At 49.7% G+C, this 21615-nt stretch overlaps 2 protein-coding genes across 4 annotated transcripts; both read left to right on the forward strand.

Annotated features, from left to right (window-relative positions):
• The first annotated feature begins 3152 nt into the window (after positions 1 to 3152).
• LOC127395091 (keratin, type II cytoskeletal 5-like) lies at positions 3153 to 7977 on the forward strand. The gene is made up of 9 exons (XM_051641550.1): positions 3153 to 3827; positions 4598 to 4818; positions 5391 to 5451; positions 5942 to 6037; positions 6160 to 6324; positions 6456 to 6581; positions 6909 to 7129; positions 7249 to 7283; positions 7517 to 7977. Exons 1-9 carry the CDS (start codon positions 3153 to 3155, stop codon positions 7975 to 7977), a joined length of 2061 nt encoding a protein of 686 aa, XP_051497510.1.
• Positions 7978 to 13188: 5211 nt separating this feature from the next.
• Positions 13189 to 19955, forward strand: LOC127395062 (keratin, type II cytoskeletal 6A-like). 3 transcript variants are annotated; one of them, XM_051641483.1, is made up of 10 exons: positions 13189 to 13770; positions 14371 to 14585; positions 16318 to 16378; positions 16880 to 16975; positions 17248 to 17412; positions 18014 to 18139; positions 18614 to 18834; positions 19219 to 19253; positions 19357 to 19501; positions 19574 to 19955. In XM_051641483.1, exons 1-10 carry the CDS (start codon positions 13189 to 13191, stop codon positions 19650 to 19652), a joined length of 1725 nt encoding a protein of 574 aa, XP_051497443.1. In that variant the 3' UTR covers positions 19653 to 19955. The 3 variants fall into 3 exon arrangements, with proteins under 3 accessions (XP_051497443.1, XP_051497444.1, XP_051497442.1); XM_051641484.1 differs by having other exon boundaries at positions 19357 to 19372; positions 19454 to 19955; XM_051641482.1 differs by having other exon boundaries at positions 19357 to 19955.
• Positions 19956 to 21615: the final 1660 nt, after the last annotated feature.

Genomic DNA, 21615 nt, shown 5'->3' on the forward strand with positions numbered 1-21615 from the left:
AGGGACAGGAAAACCCTCTCCCACCGCAGTAGGAGGCTGGCATTGAGGTGAGACCAGGTCCCCCCTTCCCTTTTCTCTGTTAGGGTCTCCAGTTTCCGAGGGATGGGGACCCACTGAAGGGTGTCTATGGCAGGGCTGGCACTCATCACAGCTGGTTGCACAGCTGGATGCCAGTAAAACCAGCTGGCCCTGCCAGCTTCTTCCCTCCCACAACTTGCCTGGGCACAGCTGAAAGCACCTGAGACAACTGAGCTCCAAACTGCCCTTTGGAGAAATCTGTCTCTCCTGACCCAGACTGGAAGCAGGGCAGGGTGTGGGTAGGTTAATTTACTCCATGAAAGGGACACCAAGGACTTGGATCTTGTAATTTATTCCCCGACGTCCTGCAGCTTCCTAGACTTGCCTGCTGACTCATGGCTTGTCTGCCCCAGCCTCTCCATGGCTGGAGGATGAGTTCAACCACCCTGCCAGGCTCAGTCCATCCATGCTGGTGTGATGGTGATGAAACCACCACTGGTTGCCACTGGTTGAGCATTTCCCTCTGCTTCTCTCCCAGCACAGAGGCTGTGCCGAGCGTGGAGGACTCAGGCTCCCCATGTCTGCAGTGTTCTTGTCATGGAAATCAAGATGGTTTGCTGGATGTGAGCAGTAGGCAGCAGATCACAAATTAATTTTTAATAAATTATGTGCCTTAGCAACACTGTCTGGGCTGGGGGCTGGTGAAAGCCAAATGGATCAGACGTCCCATCCCACCCACCTAAAGAGGATGTTTTTCAAAATGGTTATCTTCATTTTTTCTCAGTGCATACAACTTGGACTTCATCTCATTTCTATGTAAATAGCAAGCAGAAACACCCAAACGAGAAGCTCCCAGTGTCCCAGCAGCTCATAATTAGGGTTGATCCCCTCCCTGCAAAACAATACCTGCACACCAATAACCAGCTGGCTCCCCAGGGTACCAAAGCAGCTCAGCAGCTCTTGCACTTCTGGGAGAAAACCTTTAATCATCCCTGCCCTTCTCAACCCCCAAGTATTGCAAACCCTGTGTTTTGGGCTGCCTGCTTTAATATGTTCATGTAGATCAGGGTATTTGGGAGAAAATAGGCCAGGAGCAAGTTTTTGGGGGGCAGTTTGGAGGCCAAATCCTGCTTGGTGTCACTCTGGACATGCCCCTTGGTAGTCTAGCAGAGTTGATCCAAACCAAGAGATGAAAAAGCCGGATCCACCTCTGGGCATGGAGGCCACAAACCTCAGCTCCCCCACACAACAAACTGCTGCGGAGAAATGGTGCATTTTTCACCCAGCCTCTGCATTGCTCACATACCTTGAGGACAGTGGGCTGAAGGAAGAAGGCTGTGGGAGCCTAAAATGACAATTCCCTCTTTCTTGTTGGCAGCCCCACCTTTAATCACATTACATTCACTCAGCTCTAATATCTGATCCGAACCCGTTTGTCAGCTTCAGGACAATCTGCCTTTACTGGGGTCAAGAAAGCATGAAGACAATCTCATTTTCCCATCTCACCTGGGCTTTGAATTTTATGCAAATACTCAAGGCAATAGATGTTAATGAATTTCAAGTGACATGCCAGGCAGATTTAGACCAACATTTTCCAAAGAGAAGTAAGCCCATCTATACTGACTGGGAATTTCACACTGCAATGGGGAGCTCTGCTTGAGTTTGAGCCTGCCTGGCAGCATTTCTCCAAGGACAATCAGATACTTGGTCTTCTGAATTTGATAAAAGACAAGGCACCTGCTTAGTTTTTCTTCCAGAGATGCCAGTGGAATTTTTGGCTTGTAGTTCATGGTTTTGTAGCACTGGGGTACATGGATGTATTTCCAAGGGCATGTGGAGTCCTGCCGTGTAGAAGTGTTTAAGCCCCAGTCACGCGCACGCCAGGACAGCACCATGCTGAAAACAAACTGAGCTCTTACATACAAAGAATAAAGTACTTCAAACATCTCAATTCCACAAACTCTGAGATGCCAGAACATGTCACCACACCTACTGAATTAGCTCTTTTTCCCAAGGACTCCAGGAAGTAAAATAAGGAGAATTTGTGGGAGTATTTTTCATGCTGGTTACATCTTTGCTTTTGGCAACATTTTGAACAGAAAGGTTCAAAGATCTTTAAAATAAATCACAGCTGTAAAGAGCTAGAAACTCAAGACTGGTTACATCTTAATGTTCACATGCAAATATTACAGTTCCACAAAGCTGTGCAAAGTCTTTTTCAGACAATCTGCATCTTTCACTGAAATGCTTTTTAGATCAAGATGAAAATGTGTCGACCACATCATCAGCTGGCTGGAGATATTGCAATGGCAAGCTCTGGGTAGGATGGAGCTGTTGTCTAGAGGTGACAATATCTCTAGGAAGGAAGCCTTGAAAACCTGCCATAGGCTAAATATCTAATACTAAATGGCCAGAATTTGAGTTGACATTTAGAGATAGTGTCTCAGAGGAGAACTGTCAATGGGGACCTCTTCGCTCGAGTCAGCAAACAAAGCTGGTCTCTGCCTAACTAGTGTGAATGGGCAGGCTGGATAAACTAGAGCCCTGAAGGAGGTGTCAGGCTTCATGAACATCACACCCACACTCTGCCTTCCGGTGAAGAGGCCCTGTGAAAAATTTTTGTTCATAATTAGCCATTTAATTCTCACTGCCTTTCACTCTAGTTAATTCAAAGGACTCTGCACTAAGCTCGGTACTGATTCATTGTACCTGAGAGGTGGCACAGGGGTATCCACGTAGCTATTCCTCTTTTTTTCACCCTTTTTATTTATTTCCTTCTGCTTCACAGCTCAGAAATAAAATAATACAACTCTGCAGGCATACAGAGGCTTTGCACTCAGGCTGAGCTCTCCTTGCCATAATCAGGGAGTTAGATAACTCTTCTATCTGAGCAGCTCCACAGCAGCTCCAATAGGTGTGTTTGGGTGCAATTGGTGTGTAATGAGCTTTAATCCGACAGCTGGCTGCCTGGCATGTCAAAACCATGAAGGCACTAAATTGATCACTGGACTTCCATGCAACCAAGCCCAGATCCCCAGAGGGATAAAAAGGGCACCCTGTGCTCCCTGCCATCGGAGAGCTGCACTGTCTGCCTGCTGCTTCTCACCAGCGCCGGGATCTTATCTCCTGCTGCGATGAACCGGCAAACCTACAGCATGCGAGTGGGAGGGGGAGGCAGATCTTACAGCGCTGCCTCGGCTATTATTCCAAGCAGCAACAGGGCTGGCTTTAGTTCGATGTCTGTGGCACGAGCTGGAGGAGGTGGAGGTGGTTTTGGAAGGCTCGTTGGAGGAGGTGGTGGCAGCGGTGCTGGTTTTGGCAGCAGGAGCCTCTACAACCTTGGTGGTAGCAAGAGGATATCCATTGGTGTTGGAAGCAGCTTCCGTGCTGCTTTTGGGAGTGGAGCTGGTGGTGGCTCTGGCCTGGGAGGTGGTGGTGGTGGCAGCAGCTGTGGACTTGGTGGTAGTGGAGCTGGTGGCGGTCTTGGACTTGGTGTTGGTGGTGGATATGGCTTTGGTGGAGGTGCTGGTGGGCTAGGCTTTGGTGGTGGACTGGGAGGTGGCGGAGGGTTTGGCTTTGGTGGAGTAGGGGGACTGGGAGGATTCAGTGGAGGGCTGGGTAGTGGCAGGAACCCAATGGGATTTGGTGGTGGCCCACCTGGAGCTGGTACAATCCAAGAAGTGACTGTCAACCAGAGTCTCCTGGCACCGCTGAACCTGGAGATAGATCCAAACATTCATCAGGTGCGAAAAGATGAGAAGGAGCAAATCAAGACCCTCAACAACAAGTTTGCATCTTTCATTGACAAGGTGAGAATTCATCAAGTGCTGTGGAACTGTGGTAGAGAGGGAGCGAGACAGTCATTTAGCTACAAAAATGTGATTTCATAGATCTACAGTCTATTGCATATTTCCTATTTGTATGTCTTCATCAAAGTAATCAAAAAAATAACATTCTTCTAAATACTTAGAAGGCAGAAAATTAGACTAGAAACTAGTAATAAAAGGATTAGATCCAGGCTCTGTGCCTGAGAAATAAGATACATTAGCTGAAATGTAGAAAGACAGTTTCAGGTCCAGATCTAGCTGCTTAACCCAGCTCTCTTTGTGGAGAATCCCAGCAGACGAGTTGGTCCTCATTGCTTTATTGCCTGCAAGCTCTAGGCCTTTTTATATTGACTTAAGTCCTTCCTTGGCTTTCACTTGGTTAAATATATAGCATATGTGGGCAAAAGGAAAGGCAATTAGATACTGGTCTTCTAACCCGCAGTACTCAGATCTTAGCTTTAATGAAGGAAGATAAACATCTCTTACAAAGAAAGAAAACCAAAGATGTTAACGAAGGCAACTGATCAAAGGGCTGAACCCACATTTTCTAATGATTGCTCATTGTCTTGCTGAATTAAATTGTCTCTAAAGAGAACTGTCCACTGAGGACAGATGTGCTTAGCTGCTGGATGAGCTAACATAGCCCGGGATAATCTGGAGGATATTTACGGTTGGATTTAAGTCTTGTCTTGATCACTGGCCATCAGCTCACAGGTATCTTCTGCTAAACCTCTCCACTTCCCAATGCTCAGGTTCGCTTCCTGGAGCAGCAGAACAAGGTCCTTGAGACCAAATGGACCCTCCTGCAGGACCAGGGCCAAAAAAACAACTCAGGCAAAAACAACCTGGACCCCCTCTTTGAGGCCTACATCAACAACTTGAAACGGCAGCTGGCCAACCTGCTCAACGAGAGAGGACGCATGGACGGGGAGCTGAAGAACATGCAAGACCTCGTGGAGGATTTCAAGAACAAGTGAGTGCCTGTTAGTGGCACATCCAGGCACCCTAAGGTGTGATGGGATGCAAATGGTTCAGTTTAGCATTAAGCAGTAGGATTATTCTCACGTATATTGAGCTTTCTGAAAGCAAAACTCCTAGGCTGAGATATTGACCAAACTTTCTACAGGAAAGGGAAAAAAAGTATCTGCAGTCTGTGCTCTAGACCATGACAGAGCACTTAACTTAATCCCCATGTGATACACCACTCCTGTGAGGTACATCTCCCTGCAGAATTCTTGTCTTCCTCAACAGCAGCAGGCAGGTGGTCCATCAACATTTTTCCAAACAGAAAATGCAGATTCAGCCAGAACACAACAATCTCACGATCATCTAAACCAGCCCCACCCTCTTTGCTCCATCTGCATTATGTCAAAATGTCATTTAAACTCTTTTAGACGTGGGATTCTCACAAATTTGAGCTGGGCAGCTTCCAGGAGGTTGATCTGGAAATGCCATATCCAGCCCAGATAACTGTGCAGTCCCACCTGGACAACTTGGCTGCCTACAGAGGCAGGATCAAGCACGTCTCTCCCTTTATCCCTGCAGATATGAAGAGGAAATCAATCGACGCACAGCAGCCGAGAATGAATTTGTGGTGCTGAAGAAGGTGAGTGGGACGGGAGCTGTTACGGATGCTGAGCTAACCCTAACGACTGCACAGGCTGGGAGAGTCCTGAAGAACAGGAGACCTCATGGAGCTGCAGCCTCATCCTTCAAAAGCTGTCATTTGGATTTGGGTTTTGGGGGAAAGGAATGGAGGGGCTTGGAGGATGAAGGGAAATTCTTGTCCCACAACATACACTTGTGCTTGCCTGGGCAAAACAGACCACATAGATGGTCACTAGTGCCGCGAAGTGCCAAGTGGCCTGCAGTTCCCTCCTTATCCACTAACAAAGCTACTCACAGCACTTCTCTTGGCCAAGAGGTGTCCCCTTGGTGCTCTCCCATGGGGATGCACCAAGCACAGCTCCTGCAGTCAGGCAGCACCACTGCAGCAGTGGAAGGTGCAGCCTCATCTCCAGGCTTGGCCACTTCTTGGCTGAGCTAAACAAGAAGTACCAGGTGCTGTGGGTGGACCCATGGTTGCTGTGTTCCAGGACGTGGATGCTGCTTACATGAATAAGGTGGAGCTGGAGGCCAAGGTGGATGCCCTGACCGATGAACTCAGCTTCCTCCGAACCCTCTATGATGCGGTACAGATGCCCTTCCCCCCTGACTTCTGTGCTGTTGTCACCCCTGGATGGTGACTGCCATCACTCATGGCATTTGAACAGGTAAGTGCAGCTGGCCTGGTGTCCTGTGTGCTTCCTTGCAGGAGCTGGCTCAGCTCAGTGCACAAGTGTCTGACACTGCTGTCATTCTGTCCATGGACAACAACCGGGACCTGGACCTCAGCAGCATCATCTCTGAAGTCAAAGCTCAGTACGAGGACATCGCCAACAGGAGCCGGGCCGAGGCAGAGGCCTGGTACCAAACCAAGGTGAACAGACCCAGAGATGCCATGGATGCATTTCTGGGGAAAAACTACTGCTGTTGCTGTGTGAGGCTGTTCGAGCCATGTCTTGTCCACCTGGACATCTCAGATGGTTTACTCTTCCTTCTGAACCTCAGTTTGAGGAGCTGCAGGCCACGGCTGGGAAGCACGGGGACGACCTGCGCAACACGAAGGGGGAAATCTCTGAGCTCAACCGGCTGATCCAGAGGATTCGGTCAGAGATAGAGAACACCAGGAACCAGGTAGGAATGGCAGAAGGAGTCCATGGAGCCCTGCTTTCTTTTTCCCTGGACACTACAGCTCTGCTTTGCTGATCAGGGACTTTAGCAGCCACAGAGTATGATGTACCTCATTAAATGTGTTGAACTCCCTCCCAAGCAGGGTACCACACTGTACTTTGCATTAAATCATCCTTGCCAGGCTGGCATTTCCACTCCAGCAATATTAGCTGTGGGTGAATGACCTCAGCTTTTCTCATTAACACCCCAACCAGAATAGTTTTCTTCCTTGTGTGACTCTTACCCAAAAAGAAAAGCAGCATTTAGGAGTTCCAATCCCTTCTCTTGCAGTGTGCCACCCTGCAGACAGCCATCGGAGACTCGGAGGAGCGTGGGGAGCTGGCCCTCAAAGATGCCAAGGCAAAGATGGTTGACCTGGAAGATGCTCTGCAGAAAGCCAAAGCTGACATGGCCCGGCAGCTCCGTGAGTACCAGGAGCTGATGAATGTCAAGCTGGCCCTGGACATTGAGATTGCAACATACAGGAAGCTGCTGGAGGGAGAGGAGAGCAGGTGGGAGTAAAAACCCAGCAGGAATAACACTGACTATCCCTTTGCCTCTGCCCACAGTTGATCTCTCTGCCTGTGTCCTTCATTTTGCTCTAACCTCCCCTTTATCTGCCCTCCAACAGGCTGAGTGGAGAGGGATTGACCCCCATCAGCTACTGTAAGTACCACAGTGCTTGTCTTGCTTTGGGCTCACTGGGAGCAGAAGCTGGGTGAAACCCTGGGAGAAGGGAGACTTTGCCCAATATAAGTGTTCAGAACCTTCCACCAGCATTAGTGACTTGCACAGGGGACAGAAGTTGGGTTCCTTGGGTCAAGGTCTTGATGATGGAGCTTCTGGAACTGGGTGACTGCCAAGCAGATGTTCAACCCTCTGCTTGCTTTTTCTTGCAGCTGTCATCAGCTCCAGCTCTGGCATGGCTGGTGGAGCTGGGTTAGGAGGAGGATTTGGCGGACTGAGCCTAAGCGGAGGAGGTGGTGGAAGCAGTTTCAGCCTTGGAGGAGGAAGTGGAAGCGGTTTTGGTCTTGGAGGCGGAGGCAGTGGTGGAGGCTACAGCTTTGGAAGTGGTTTTGGTCTTGGAGGTGGTGGCGGTGGTGGAGGCTACGGCTTTGGGAGCGGAGGAGGACTTGGACTCGGAGGTGGCGTTGGAGGCAGCTTTGGAGGAGGTGCTGGTCTAAGCGCTGCAAGCGGCCTTGGCTACGGAGGCGGCAGTGGTCTGAGCACCACTGGAGGGAGTTTCAGCTCTGGAAGTGCAAAAGGTGCCAACCCAGGCGTGAAAATTGTCTCCAAAACCTCCTCCAGCAAAAAGAGCATAAAAAGCCAAAGCCTGAAGAACGCGACACAGCCCGAGTAAAACCAGCACCTGACCCTCCCCAAAACCATCGCTCCCACACTGCTCCCACACTGCTCCTGTGTCCTGCACACCACAGCCCCTGCCCTCCTCTGTCCTGCTCCTCCCACCGTAGTTCCCAAGCATTTGGACCACAGCTCAAGAGAAGCAGCAGAGCATGTGTTAACCAGCTTGCTCAAAGTATCTGAAACAGGATTAAAAGGAAAAGAGGGGCCCGAGTGATTTTCTGAATAGGGAATTGGTTTTGTTTGTTTGCTTTTAATCAGGCTGAGCAGCTTGTTTGTAATTGTGGCTAGCTGACAGCCACAAGCTAAGAGAGCAAACAGCAGTGAAGATGCAATAACTCAGAGTTTTAGCTCAGTTCTGACCCACAGAAGCCCAGGGATGGGCTGGGAACTTGGCTTCAGTTCAGCTTGCTTTGCCTTCACTGCTGGGATGAATCAAACAGGTTAAGAAACTCATCTTTGTCAGAGATGTGGGTTATTTTTCTGCTATGTAGAAATAACCCAGGAGGTTGCTGATAGATCTCAGGCAATGGTTTGCTAGCATGAGACCCCTCTTAAAATATACCTTATTATGGGAGCACAGAGCCCATTAGGAATCACTTCTGAGTCACTTGAGTGCGATGAAAAATCCCTTTATCCCCGTTCACAGCCAAGCTTCAAACAACAAGTGTCTTCCAGATGTGCTGAGCACTGCAGCTGCGTGGTCAGGCACATGAGCCTGGTCAGAGGGTGATGTTGGGGAAGACATCTGGGACAGCTCCACCTGACGAGGGCCTCCCACAGGGATGTGGATTTAGCTTCCAGTGAGCTTATCTAAAAGGAAGCCCAAAACACTCTCCCACTCCTTCCCTTTCCCTTTGCAAATGAAAGTCTGCCCATAGTGGCACCTTACACATCATCTTGTGGGTGTATTTTGTCAGAGGTGTCCTCAGTGACTGGTCCAAAGCATATGGAAAAGGGCTTGTTTTCTAAATTATAGTATTTTAAAATTCTGAATAAATGAGGCAGAGATTTCTTCAAAAGCAAGACCAGTGTCTGCAGTTGAACTGGGCTGCTGTCCTGTCTCATGCTAGGTTTTGTTTGAATAGTTTAAAAAATGCCAACACCAACCAACAGGCCAAGTCTCCCTGAATTTTCCCACTGTCTCGGTAGCAGCAGTCAGGGTGAAAATCTGAGACAGGGAAAATTACACTGAAAAAATTGCCTGAAGGGCCACGTCCACCCTGCTCCTGGGGCTATTTAAGCATCTCCACTATGTGAAAGTTTCTCTGCCAGAAAAAAGACACTTGGTAAACTGCAAAGAGCACCCAGGTTCCAGCCCAGCACAGGGGAACTGAGGCAATAGGGAGCAGGAGCCCAAAGGCACACCAGTGCCCACATTCTACTTTCCCCTCTGTCTGAAATGTACCCCTCTGAAGTTACCCCTCTCGCCTTCCACCATCTTTTTATTTTTGTGAAAGTACCATTAAAAAGAAAATTGCAGCTTTTTATACTCGAGAGTGATAATGCTGGGTTTTCCTTTCTCTCTCTTTTTGGAATGTGTCCAATAAAACTGGATTGGAATTTATTTCCTCCTACATGTTTTTATTCTAAAACAGAACCAAACACAAAACACTCCCAACCCTCAGCAGAGTGAGCTGAAGGGGGCTTTTGCTTTATTTTTGGGGAAAAGTTTCAAAATTCTGATAAAATCACTATGAAAAGCTTGAAATCAGTTGTCCCAAAATTAATTGAAGAATCAGAGAAAAGAGGAGGAGGGTGGGGGTTGATTCAGTAAGTGACCAAAAAATCAGTCATCTTTAATTTCTTAGCATATGATTGGGGTTAACCTAAAAGCCTTTCTTCCATGGAAGGGAGGGTGTTGCACAGCTCTGCTAGCTTGGGAAAAAAAAATCCAAACCAGTGTTTAATTTTTGCTTTCTTAAAAAGATGTAGCCAAACCTATAAACATATACAGGGCTCTGGGGGAGGATTTTATCAGGATCATCTAGACTGAGGATGGGTTTCGATGAGCTGGAGCACAGCAACTCACCAACCAACGGGGGTGTTTTGGTCAGCCGGCCTTGCAAAAGCTGAATAAAAAAGAAAAAAGAGGCTGAGGGCCGGTTGGCGGGGGGAACTCAGCCCTCAGACAAACACACCTTATTGCATTTCAAAGAGACAGACGCTTTGCTCTTACTTGACCTCTCAACATCCCGGCTTTACACAACCCAGCAGGGAATGGGAAACAGCAAGTGAGCACATGCCAGCCCAGCAGGGATCCAGCTCGTGAAAACCTACACACCAAAACATCAGAGCTCCCTTCCCCAGAAAACCAAAGGAGCTGCAGGAAAAGAGACCAAAGTCTTGGTCTCTGCTGTGGCAGAGGGTGCTGCAGAGAGACCAAAAACGAGCAAAGGTTAAAAATAAGCTCTGAGTCACCTCGAATTCTGTGCTCACCTGTGTGAATGCTGAATTACACAGCACGGTGTGAGGAATTATTACAGGTGATGGCAACCTAGCCCTAACTAACCTTAGAAGTTTTGAATGTCTTGCTTCCAGCCTGTGCTGAAAAAAGCACAAATAGTAAGAAGAAATTAGGAACAAATTCTTCCCTGTGAGGGTGGTGAGACCCTGGCCCAGATTGTTCAGGGAAGCTGTGGCTGCCCAGTCCCTGGCAGTGTTGAAGGGCAGGTTGGATGGGGCTTGGAGCAGCCTGGGCTGGTGGGAGGTGTCCCTGCCCATGCAGGGGGCTTGGAATCGGATTATTTTTAAGGCTCGTTTCAACCCAAACCATTCTGTGATTCTATGAACAACAGAGTCTGAAACTAGTGCTCAAAGGCAGCTGAGCTCCTGCAAACATCTCAGCTGGCCACACTCCTCCTGCTGAGGAGTACCCCCAGTCCACCCCCCAAATGCCCCCACCCCTCACAGCAAACCCTGCCTCCCAAACCACACCCTCCCTGGGGGCATCCTGCCCATCCAGGGAGACAGCACAGCCACCTTCCCACCCAGAGCAGCTTCAGGACAAGGCACAGGAAGGACAGGGGCCAGGCAAGGAAGCCACATGGGACTGAGAGATAATGTGAGAATTTTCCTTGTTTTGGTGCCTAAACAATAATTTGATTTACTCTTCCAAATCCTTTGTAATATTCCACTTAATTAACATTGTCTGCAGCAACAGGCTTTCCTAGAAGAGCTGGGGGGGTAATGACTGCCTTAAACGTGAATCCTTTCTCATTGCTTTGAATAAAACATCTGCAGCTGGGCTCTGGTTCCCAGGTGTGACTTTGCATAGCTCTTTGGAAGGCAAAGGCAGGATCCCTGCCTGGGCCAGGCCACAGGATCCACAGATTCACATCTGCAGGCTTAGGAAAGCAAATCCTCCCATATCTGCTGTGCCAGTGACACAATTTATTTGTTTTCAGTATCAGCAGAGCCTCACTAATGTTGCTGGAATCTCTTCTGATTAGATGTTGATGCTGAGGTTACCTGCTGCGGTGCACGGGGTGAGATCGGGGCTCCTTGCTCCTGGATGTGGGAGACGGGGTGCAGTTTTTCCCCAAGGAACTCCGCATTTCCAGCAACCGGGAGGCTGCCACATCACTCCCGAGGTGAGAGCACCCCCTTGCTACCGCCCAGCCCTCTGAGGATGCTCCAACAGCCGGGCCAGGGATCGGCCCCGGGGCTGCGGTGCCGGTGACTCACGCAGTTGGCAGCGGGCACGACAGGAGTTCTTGCAGGAGGTGGGAGCTGCAAGGGCTGGATTTGCTGATTGCAATGAGAAAAGAAAAAAAAAAACACAAACAACACAACAAACAAACAAACAAACAAAAAAACCCACCCAAAACCCAACCCCTTCTGCTCAGGTTTTCTTTCAAGTTCCCAGACAGAGAAAACAGAGTTTGGAAACACATCAACAGAAACAAGCTAGGAGATGCAGCACTTAGCCCTGAGCTGCTCGTTTTGGATTAAGCTCTCGTACTTACTGCTCACGCAGCCCGTTTTTGGAATCTTTTAGCTGCTCAGCTTTCACCTCTCTGCCCCATGCTGTTATTTTATCTGACACGTCACCTGGCCGAGGTGGGCAGCCCCCATGGCACGAGGCTGTGGCTGCGGAGAGTCCGGTTTACAAAAGATTTTGGGTGGGAGGGAGGGGATATCTTCTCTTGTAACCTGTGTCCAGCTCTTCATGGACACAGGAGAACTTGTCCAGCCTTTACACCTCAAGCACAATCCAGCCTCACCAGAGGGACTGAAACTCTTCAGTGAGGGCTCACCCAACAACCCAAGATCAAGAGGCAAAGGTGATTTTAGAAGCACCTTCCTCAGGGGCTGAATGATCTCAGCAGAGTGAAGGGTGGTGTGGGAGAGAGCTAGAAGAAAAGTGGGTGAATTCCCCTTCACAGAATGTCTTGCAGAGCCAGCAGTGATGTAGAAACTGCTGGTCAAGTACGAAGTATGGAGGATGGAACAAAAAGTGATTAAAAAAAACCCTACTTCACCGGGAGCTTTTGAATCCTGAGCCTGACAAGGAGATTTGAAAGAAGAACAATAATTTCAGGCACCTTTTTAATAATTATTTTATAAGTCCTGTAGTACTGTTTAATGTAATAATTTGAAATTATTTTAGAAAAAGGAATTACTTGCTGCCTTTGAAAGCCATGTTTCCTGATTTCTCAGTTTCCCCTGCAATGAAGGGAGACAATTTTAAGGTAAGATCCCGATGCGTTAAGCCCTAAACTTCACCTTAGAAAAGCTTCAGCACAAGGAACCCTACTCAAACGAGTGAGCCCTGGGCTCACCTAAAGAAAACCAGCTCTCAGGGTCTCGGGAGGATCGTGTTGCATCCTGCTCCTGAGCACAGTCCTCAGTGACTCGTCCCATTCAATTCTAATTCCATGACTCAGAGCAGCAGTTTTGGGGGTGGGGGGATGGGGGGAGCTCCCTAGCTCCCTCACTCCGTTACTTTCTTGCCTGCAAACAATGCATTTTTCCACACCTCGCTGTAGCCGAGGTGTGTTTGACAAGGCAAGTTGCTGCAAGGCACGTCAAGTTCTGAAGTCCTGTGCCAAGTTTTCCAAGCAGATAAAAGAGGAGGCTCCCAAGCTCTCCTTTCACAGGGGTTTCTGTCTCCGTTGCCCTCCACTCTTTCCCTGCTGCTCAGCTCTTATTCATCAGCCTCTTTTTCCCTCTGCTGCTCTTTGCATTTCCCATTGAACAAGCCACCATGAGTCGGATCTCTTTCAGATCATCTACTGGAGGGGGCATGAGGGGCTTTAGCTCAGGCTCTGCTATTGTAGGAGGTAGCAGTGGAGCCAGAAGCAGTTTTAGCTCTGTCTCTGTCTCCAGAGTTGGAGGAGGAAGAGCCGGAGGTGGAGGAGGCTTTGGAGCTGGTGGTGGCTTCGGCAGCAGAAGTCTCTATAACCTAGGTGGAAGCAAAAGAATTTCCTACAGCTCAGTCGGTGGAGGTCTACGGAGTGGAGCTGGTGGTGGATATGGCTTTGGTGGAGGAGCTGGCTTTGGTCTTGGCTATGGTGGTGGAGCAGGCACTGGTTTTGGCTTAGGAGCTGGTGGTGGTGGTGGCTATGGGCTGGGCAGTGGATTTGGGCTGGGAGGACCCGGATTTGGTGGTCGAGGTGGCCCTGGGTTCCCTGTTTGCCCACCTGGTGGCATCCAAGAAGTGACAGTCAACCAGAGCCTCCTGGCACCGCTCAAGCTGGACATCGACCCGGAAATCCAGAAGGTGCGAACACAGGAGCGGGAGCAGATCAAGACCCTCAACAACAAATTTGCCTCTTTCATCGACAAGGTGAGATTTTGGTCTTAAACATCAAGACATGCATATTAGCAGTTGCCTTGGGAAAGAACAACAGGAACAAACTTCCCTTGGATTTCGGGGCTTGCCTGAACTGATCCCAGCCGACGAACCATGTGGGCTTGGCTGGAAACTAAGACCTGTCTCATGCTTCCTCTTTGCAAGGATGAGTTTTTCAGTGCCTTATTTTATTGAAAAATTAAATCCTCCTCCTTCCAGTAAAAAACATTGTGAGGGCCCGAGGGATCTACTGGTTGTAAAATGATAAAACTCTACACAGCTCAGCAGGATAACTCCAACTTAAACCAGTAAGGTGGGCTGAGTGTAGGGGGGGAAACATCAAAAGTTGCAAATACGTGTGTTTGGCCTGCTTAATAGCTCTGGGAAAACCTCACTGAAAATCTTAGCTGCTTTTCTTACTTTTTTAGAAACCAGTGCCTTGAATTAGCAACACCTAGTAATTTTCTCCCAACTGTCACAGCATCTCTTGACCTTTTCTTTTTGTGTTGAATGATCCCTTCATTTCCTGGCAGAGGGTTTTTTGTGCATTGTTCACATGAGCTTCAGCATGTGCCTGGTTTTGTTTCTTCCCAGGTGCGCTTTTTGGAGCAGCAGAACAAAGTGCTGGAGACCAAGTGGAGCCTCCTCCAAGAGCAGGGTCACACAGTCACCAGGAAGTCCCTTGAGCCCCTTTTTGAAGCCTACATCAACAACCTCAGACGGCAGCTAGACAGTCTTTTGGGAGAGAGAGGAAGGTTGGACACTGAACTGAGGAACATGCAGGACATGGTGGAAGACTTTAAGAACAAGTAAGAAATCGTGCTCTGTAGCATAGATGATTAACAGACAGGAAAATCAGGGCAGGCAGTTCACACTTGCTGGTGCACACCTTTGTGTTCCCCTTCCACTTTGCAAAATGAACACATAAAAGCAAAACCTGATCTCAGAACTACCTCTAGTTATGTCAGATTTGTTAAGTGCAGGATCTGCCTTTAGCACAGAATCCATGCACCCGTGGGAAATTGCTCCTGTCCAGCAGGGGACATGATCTGATCTCTGAGTCTCCCAAAATAATACACCTGGAGAAGGAAAAAGGCAGAACTCATGGGCATAATGGGCATGCAAAAAGGGAATGAAACATAACCATTAACTGCCAGCTCCAAGATCTCCCCCATTTCTCTTTTTGCAAAGGAAATCTCAGCCTTCCCAGAGGGTCCCAGGGCACCCACACGCACTTGGCCTCATTCAGCACCAGTCACATCGAAGATACTCAGCTCTTTTCTCTGGCCCTTGTCAAAGAAAATGATTTGGCTGGGGAGGCAATTAATGCCATCCTGAGATAAGGTGTCCAGCAGAGGTGGGATGAATCATTTTAAGAACACATCAGTCGGCATCTGCTGACTATAAGGGACATTTAGGTGCTTTTTTCAGGTGAGGCTGTTCGTTTTCAGTTGGCTGCAGTTCGGCAAGAACAATCTCTCCCTATTCAACCAGTTCTGGTCAAGTGCAAATTTGAGAAAAACACCCTGGAGGCCTGAAATACATTTATATTAGATAGTTGAGCATGTGAAGAGTGAGATGTTTTGGGGGGTGGGATGGGGAGATGGCACTTAGGGCTTAGAGGATGGACTGACACAGCTTCTGGTATGTTGTACTTGGGTGCATTTCAAGTCTCAGTCTGTACTATAGGCTTTTAGAAATACTGATCAGGCAAAAAATGACAAATTATATCATCTGGATTTTGGAGCTACTGCCTAGGAAGGAGAACATATTTTATTTCATGCATAGAGTTGGTTCCCAGTCCACTGGCTAATTTCCACTTCTTCCCATGTCAGCTCAGCGATCCATCTGTGGGGATGTCTCTGCCAATATTAGCTAAAGGACTGGCATGAACCTGCCTTTAAAATCCAGGTCTTTGCCTCAACAGCCTACATGTTTTGTCTACTTTCTAGCTAAGCCCTGCCCTGATTATCTGATGAAAGGATGTTGCTCAGAGCCATGAAAAGTTCCACAGAAACAGTCGGAGGCATAATGATCTGCTCTTGCACAACCACGGCTAAAGAATCACCAAACTTTTTTTGTTTTAATTAAATGCTGCAGCAGGTTATTCAGAGCCATTATCATTATTATAATATCAAATATCAAACTGTTACATTATTATATATTTGTAGGCATTGCAATGCAGCCTCTTTGGAAGCCTTTTGCATAATTTTGCTTTGGGCAAAGGTCACCAAGAATACCTGCTCCTGCTTCCTCCTGAAACGGGCTCTGATCCTGCACACTTTTATGTCTGAGCTTGACTTTGAGAGCAGTGATTAAAATCTATTAATTTTAGTTGAGACTACTCACACCGTGAGGTCTTGCAGGCTCAGTCAACAATAACTTGCTCAGTATCTGCTTTGGACTGTAAACAGGTGGGAGTGAAGAATATCCATGAGCCACAACTAATGATTTGGGACTAGAGTGGTCCCATCTCTGCTTCCCATGCTGGCTTTGGGCTTTTCTTTTACAATAAAACTTTCTCACTCTTTTTCCTAACAGATACGAAGATGAGATCAACCGGCGCACTGGTGCAGAGAACGAGTTTGTGGTCCTGAAGAAGGTGAGTGAACTGGGAGTTATGGGGCAACCAATGAAACTAATTCAGCATGCACAGAGTTCAAGCAAAGCGGATGAGAGCTGGGGACCTCCAGCCTCATGGCGGGACCAGGTCATGATGTTGGCATGTCCAGGAATAAGTACGGGTACTCCTAAGGTGACAAATGGCCATAACCTTCTCCATGTTGATGGAGCTGCCCTGTTTTCTCAAGATAGCTCCTCTGGTTGTAGTTGCAAACCATCTGGTCTCTTTTAGCTCAGTTCAACTCTGTCTTGGGTTGCGTCCCAAGAGTCAGAGATTTGCCTTCTGCCCAAGAGCCTGGTTCTGGCTCACAGTGAATGTTCAATATGACATTAAAAAGAACCCAAACCAACCTTGATCACATCAATATAAAAATAAGTTTAAAGCGTACCAGATGTGGGAGCAGAGTGATGGTCATACTGGTGTCCTGAAGCCCCTTTGGCTTGCGGTTTCCTCAGACATATCTGATTTTCTTTTCTTTAGGATGTGGATGGTGCTTACATGAACAAGGTGGAGCTGCAGGCCAGAGCAGATGGTCTGGCAGATGAGATTAACTTCCTGCGAGCTCTCTACGAAGCGGTAAGCATCAGCTCTCTCCACAACAGCATCCTCCACAGCTCCCAGCCATGTCCCGGAGCTCCAGCCACCACGCTCAGTGCTGTAAAGGAGAAGGTGGTCAGTGCCTTTTGGAAATTATAATGCAGGTGGAAGACAGAAAAGGGAAAATTGTTAGAGACAGGGCAGGGGAATGCAAAAAAATGGCTTAGTGGAGAGATCTCCCAGGCACCTCTTGTCTGCATGGGTTCCACCTGACACCAGAACATTAACTTAATTTTTTGCATCTTCTGCAGGAATTATCCCAGATGCAGCAGCAAGTATCAGACACCTCCGTGGTCCTGTCCATGGACAACAACCGTAACTTGGACCTCAACAGCATCATCGCGGAGGTGAAGGCGCAGTACGAGGACATTGCCAACCGGAGCCGGGCAGAGGCTGAGGCTTGGTACCAGAACAAGGTGGGTGACCAGATGGACAGATGGATTTTGGTGACTGATGAGGCAGCTCACTGGTGGAGGGGAGGTGGGGCTAACAGAAGAAGGGTAGCAGTGTCACAAGTGTCTATTTTCTACACATGCTGCTATAGGCTTTTATGTGCAGATCCCTAGTGTCCACTTGGAGACCACAGCTCCTGAGCAGCTTTATATTCCTTGTGGTGAAAACAAGGGACAAGGTATTTAAATGCCTTGAGCCTGGGCTCACAAGGAGTCACTGGTAGATCTGGCCTTGGACCCAGAGCACTCCTCTTTCCCTTCCAGGTTCTTAGCAGCAGGTGACAACCCACAGGTGCTCTACACAATACAGTAGCTGCTGCCTTAGCATATATCATAGAATCATACAACCATAGAACACCAGGTTGGAAGGGACCTCAAGGATCAGGATATATCGAGGATGTATTGATAACCAAGGGCAAATGCTGTTATTCCATGGGCAGGTTGCTCAGAGGAATGTTGTTCCTTACCTTGCACCCAGACCTGTGCTTTGTGCCCTAAAGCCCCCTCACCCCTTTCCTGAGCCCTGTGGTGCCTAACCAGCTCTCACCTCCTCTCTACACACCAGTACGAGGAGCTGCAGGTCTCAGCTGGGCGGCACGGTGACGACCTGCGCAACACCAAGATGGAAATTTCAGAGATCAACCGGATTGTCCAGAGGCTGCGGAACGAGATTGAGAGCGTGAAGAAACAGGTAGGAATGGATGCTCCTGCAGAGCAGCTGCTGCATGGTGGAGGGCAGGCAAGAGGTGATGGTAGCCAGGCACAGTGGAAAGAGCTCCTGGCATTGGAGCAGGGTTGTCAGGCCAGGCTTCCTACCCTGCATTGAAGAAGGCATGGCCATCTCTGTCTCTGCTCACCAGAGAAGGTGTCTCCATGCAAAGATGTGCTGTGATAGCCATTATCTTGCTGGGGAAGCAAGTTGTGAGATACTAAGCTACACCCCAGGTGTGTAGCAAAGCAGAGATATAGATGTCAACCCTCTGCTTTGGAGACAGGATTATGACTGCAGGTCCCCAGTCACCCACACCATGGCACCTTCTCAATGGGCCATCGGGAGCTCTCAGTGCCATGCTGGGCGTCAGCGTCTACAACACCACAGCAGCACTCAGGAAAGCAGTTTGGGATAGCCCAAGTTTAAAAAACTATCTGTTTCACTTGCTTTTAGTGTGCCAACCTCCAAGCAGCCATCGCCGAGGCGGAGGAGCGCGGGGAGCTGGCCCTCAAGGATGCCAAGGCCAAACTGTCTGAGCTGGAGGATGCTCTGCAGAAAGCCAAGGCTGACCTGGCCCGGCAGCTCCGAGAGTACCAGGAGCTGATGAACGTCAAGCTGGCCCTGGACATCGAGATTGCAACCTACAGGAAGCTGCTGGAGGGAGAGGAGAGCAGGTGGGGACAAGCACGGGGACCTGTTGTGCTGCTCTTCAGAGCAGGGATCAGCTCAGTGGGCTCAAAGAGACAGCTCACCCCAAGGGGCTGGAGCACCAAGCTGGTGAAAATATAAAAGAGCATCAAGAAGTAAAACAAGGGCAGAGAGAGGGATATTTTAAACCTTGAGCTTTCTGGGAAAGGATGAGTTTCTCCAGCCTCTTGGAATCTGATGGCAGTGAGAAAAATGAACAATATCACTTCTCACCTGCTATGCAGACATACCCCACCAGACAATAGTCCCTATGAAGGCCACAGTAGTCTAATTAGATTATCCCAGTGGCTAATATTATCTCCTGTCTGTGCTTTGGGATTATTGCTGACTTTACCCCCGGTTCCCAACAGGCTTGCCGGAGAGGGAGTCGGAGCCGTGAGCGTCTGTAAGTATCCCCCCCTTCCACCCCTGCTTGCTCCGGGTGGGGCAGGTCCCCCCTGCCCCCGGGCACCGGCGGGACCCTAAGGTGTGTGTGCCGTGTCCTGCAGCCGTGGTCAGCAGCTCCAGCGGGATGGGCTACGGCGGCGGCAGCCTGGGCATGGCCGGGGGACTCGGCATGGGCGGCGGCGGCGGCGGGTACGGGCTGAGCAGCGGCGGGTTCGGCAGCAGCGGCGGGTTCGGCAGCAGCGGCGGGTTCGGCGGCAGCGGCGGGTTCGGTGCGGGGCTCAGCTACGGCGGAGCCAGCACCTTCAGCTCCGGCAGCAGCCGAGGTGTCAGCTCCAGCACAGGCGGCAGCGTGAGGATCGTTTCCAAGACCACCACTAGCAAAAAGACCATCAGATAAGGATGGGGAGCACCGGGCCCCCAGGTGGATGACGACGTGTTTTCCTGCCTCCGAATGCAAGTGCTGCCCTGCGAAACCAACGGTGTAAATAGCTGCGCTAGGCCCTTTCTTTCCTCCACCCTTCAGCCTCCACCTTTGGGGGGGCGGGGGGGAGACCAGGTCCCCATCATTAGAATTTGGAGCATCTTTGGCTAAGGCACAGGTTGTAACAGGTCACCATCAGGGCTTTGGAGAGCCGTGGTGGACCCCGGTGGTGGCCCCCTTTTAGCACAGTCCTTGTTCCTCCTCCCCGGAGCCACACATTTAAAGCCACTTTGTGGAACGGGAACAGCCGCGCTCGGCCGCGCACACTCATTTCACTTGGCCTAAAACAGGGGGGACAGCCTTGTGAAACCACAGTCCTGGGTCCTCAGCGATGAAAACAGCTCCAAGATGCTCTAAAAAAGCCTCTGCCATGTGTTACAACCTCCAAATGTTTTGTCTGCAACTAAAGATTTTTCCAGCCCCCTCTTTTTTCTCAGGCACCTGTGGGAAAGGTTATTGCTTTCTGTGTACATGAATTGCCACACTGATTTCTAACCCCTTGTCCTCATGGCTACAGCCTCTTCACTTCCAGGCCTGTCATATGTATGGTCCAATAAAGAGCATGTGTCATTTTTAAAACCTGCTGCTTTTTGGCTTTTCTTTGCTGATCTGGGTAGGGACATGTGCTGTGCTCCAGCTCAGAGGGGACTCTGTAGTCAGTTCATGAGAAAGGACCATTGTCTTGAGGAAAAAATCCTCAGTTTTAGGACTAGGAACTTGGGCTGTTCAGGACTCAGGGGAGTGTGGAAATAAGGGTGGGATGCATGTGCAGACAGTGCAGACAGAAGGAAATCTTACGGCAGAGGAGCACAGCACTGGCACCAGCAGCATGGCAAGAAGGTACTGAGATTGGCATCAAACTGGGGGGGGGGAACAGAACAGCCAAACAACTCCTGAGCCAGAGAGAGCAGCTGGAGGGACGGTGGCACCTGCACAGAGGGTGGATGCAGGCAAAGCACCCAGTACCTGCACGGGCAGCGTTGGCATGTCGAGGTGTCCCCAGCACACACAAGCACCTCACTAGTCATCCTGGCTGCTCCTCTGGAAGTTCCCATCCAGTCCCCTGGGGAGGTTTCACAGACCTGCCTGGACAGATGTTTTGGGCCAGGCTCCTGCCCTGTTCCTGGGCTCCCTCCAATGGCTCCACCAGCAGCCCCAGATCTTGCTCCTCACCAGGCTGCAGGGCCAGCCACAAATCCTGGCAGCAGCAATTGGAAAGCACCGTGTGAGGTGGGAACCCAGCCCTGAAGGCTGGAGCTGGAGCATGAAGCAAGGCTGAGGAAAGGGGACAGAGCAGGAGGGGAGCAGATCATAGAATCTCAGACTGGTTTGGGTTCTAGGGACCTTAATAATCATCTAGTCCCAACCCCCCTGCATGGGCAGGGACACCACCCACCAGCCCAGGCTGCTCCAAGCCCCATCCAACCTGCCCTTCAACACTGCCAGGGATGGGGCAGCCACAGCTTCCCTGGGCGACCTGGGCCAGGGTCTCACCACCCTCACAGTGAAGAATTTTTTCCCAATGTCTAACCTTAATCTCCCCTCTTTCAGTTTAAAGCCATTTTCCCCTTGTCCCCTCAATACATGCTCTTGTAAAAAGTTCTTTTCTAGGTTTTTTGTACGCCCCCTTCAGGTTCTGGAGGGAAACTATAAAATCTTCCCCAAAGCCTTCTCTGGGAAGCCCTTTGGGTCTGCCGGTCCCAAAAGGAGTCCAGTTCGTGTCCACAAACCCACTCCTCATCCCCTGCAGACTCCAGCTGGGGGCTCATCCAGGCAGGACCCCAGGGACAGAGAGGAGAGGGGGACATCAGCCATGTACGCACTTTGCCCAGGCATGCTGGAGCACTCACTGCAGGGAAACCCCCGCGTCAAAGGGAAA

The sequence above is a fragment of the Apus apus genome, chromosome 28 (assembly GCF_020740795.1).
Source record: "Apus apus isolate bApuApu2 chromosome 28, bApuApu2.pri.cur, whole genome shotgun sequence".
Taxonomy (NCBI): Eukaryota; Metazoa; Chordata; class Aves; order Apodiformes; family Apodidae; genus Apus; species Apus apus.

Coding starts and splice junctions, on each gene's coding strand:
- LOC127395062 (XM_051641482.1), top strand. CDS start 13,189: ATGAGTCGGATCTCTTTCAGATCATCTACTGGAGGGGGCATGAGGGGC. Junction 17,413..18,013: donor AGGCTTGGTACCAGAACAAG/GTGGGTGACCAG, acceptor TCTACACACCAG/TACGAGGAGCTGCAGGTCTC. Junction 18,140..18,613: donor TTGAGAGCGTGAAGAAACAG/GTAGGAATGGAT, acceptor ACTTGCTTTTAG/TGTGCCAACCTCCAAGCAGC.
- LOC127395091 (XM_051641550.1), top strand. CDS start 3,153: ATGAACCGGCAAACCTACAGCATGCGAGTGGGAGGGGGAGGCAGATCT. Junction 5,452..5,941: donor AATTTGTGGTGCTGAAGAAG/GTGAGTGGGACG, acceptor GCTGTGTTCCAG/GACGTGGATGCTGCTTACAT. Junction 6,038..6,159: donor TCCGAACCCTCTATGATGCG/GTACAGATGCCC, acceptor GCTTCCTTGCAG/GAGCTGGCTCAGCTCAGTGC.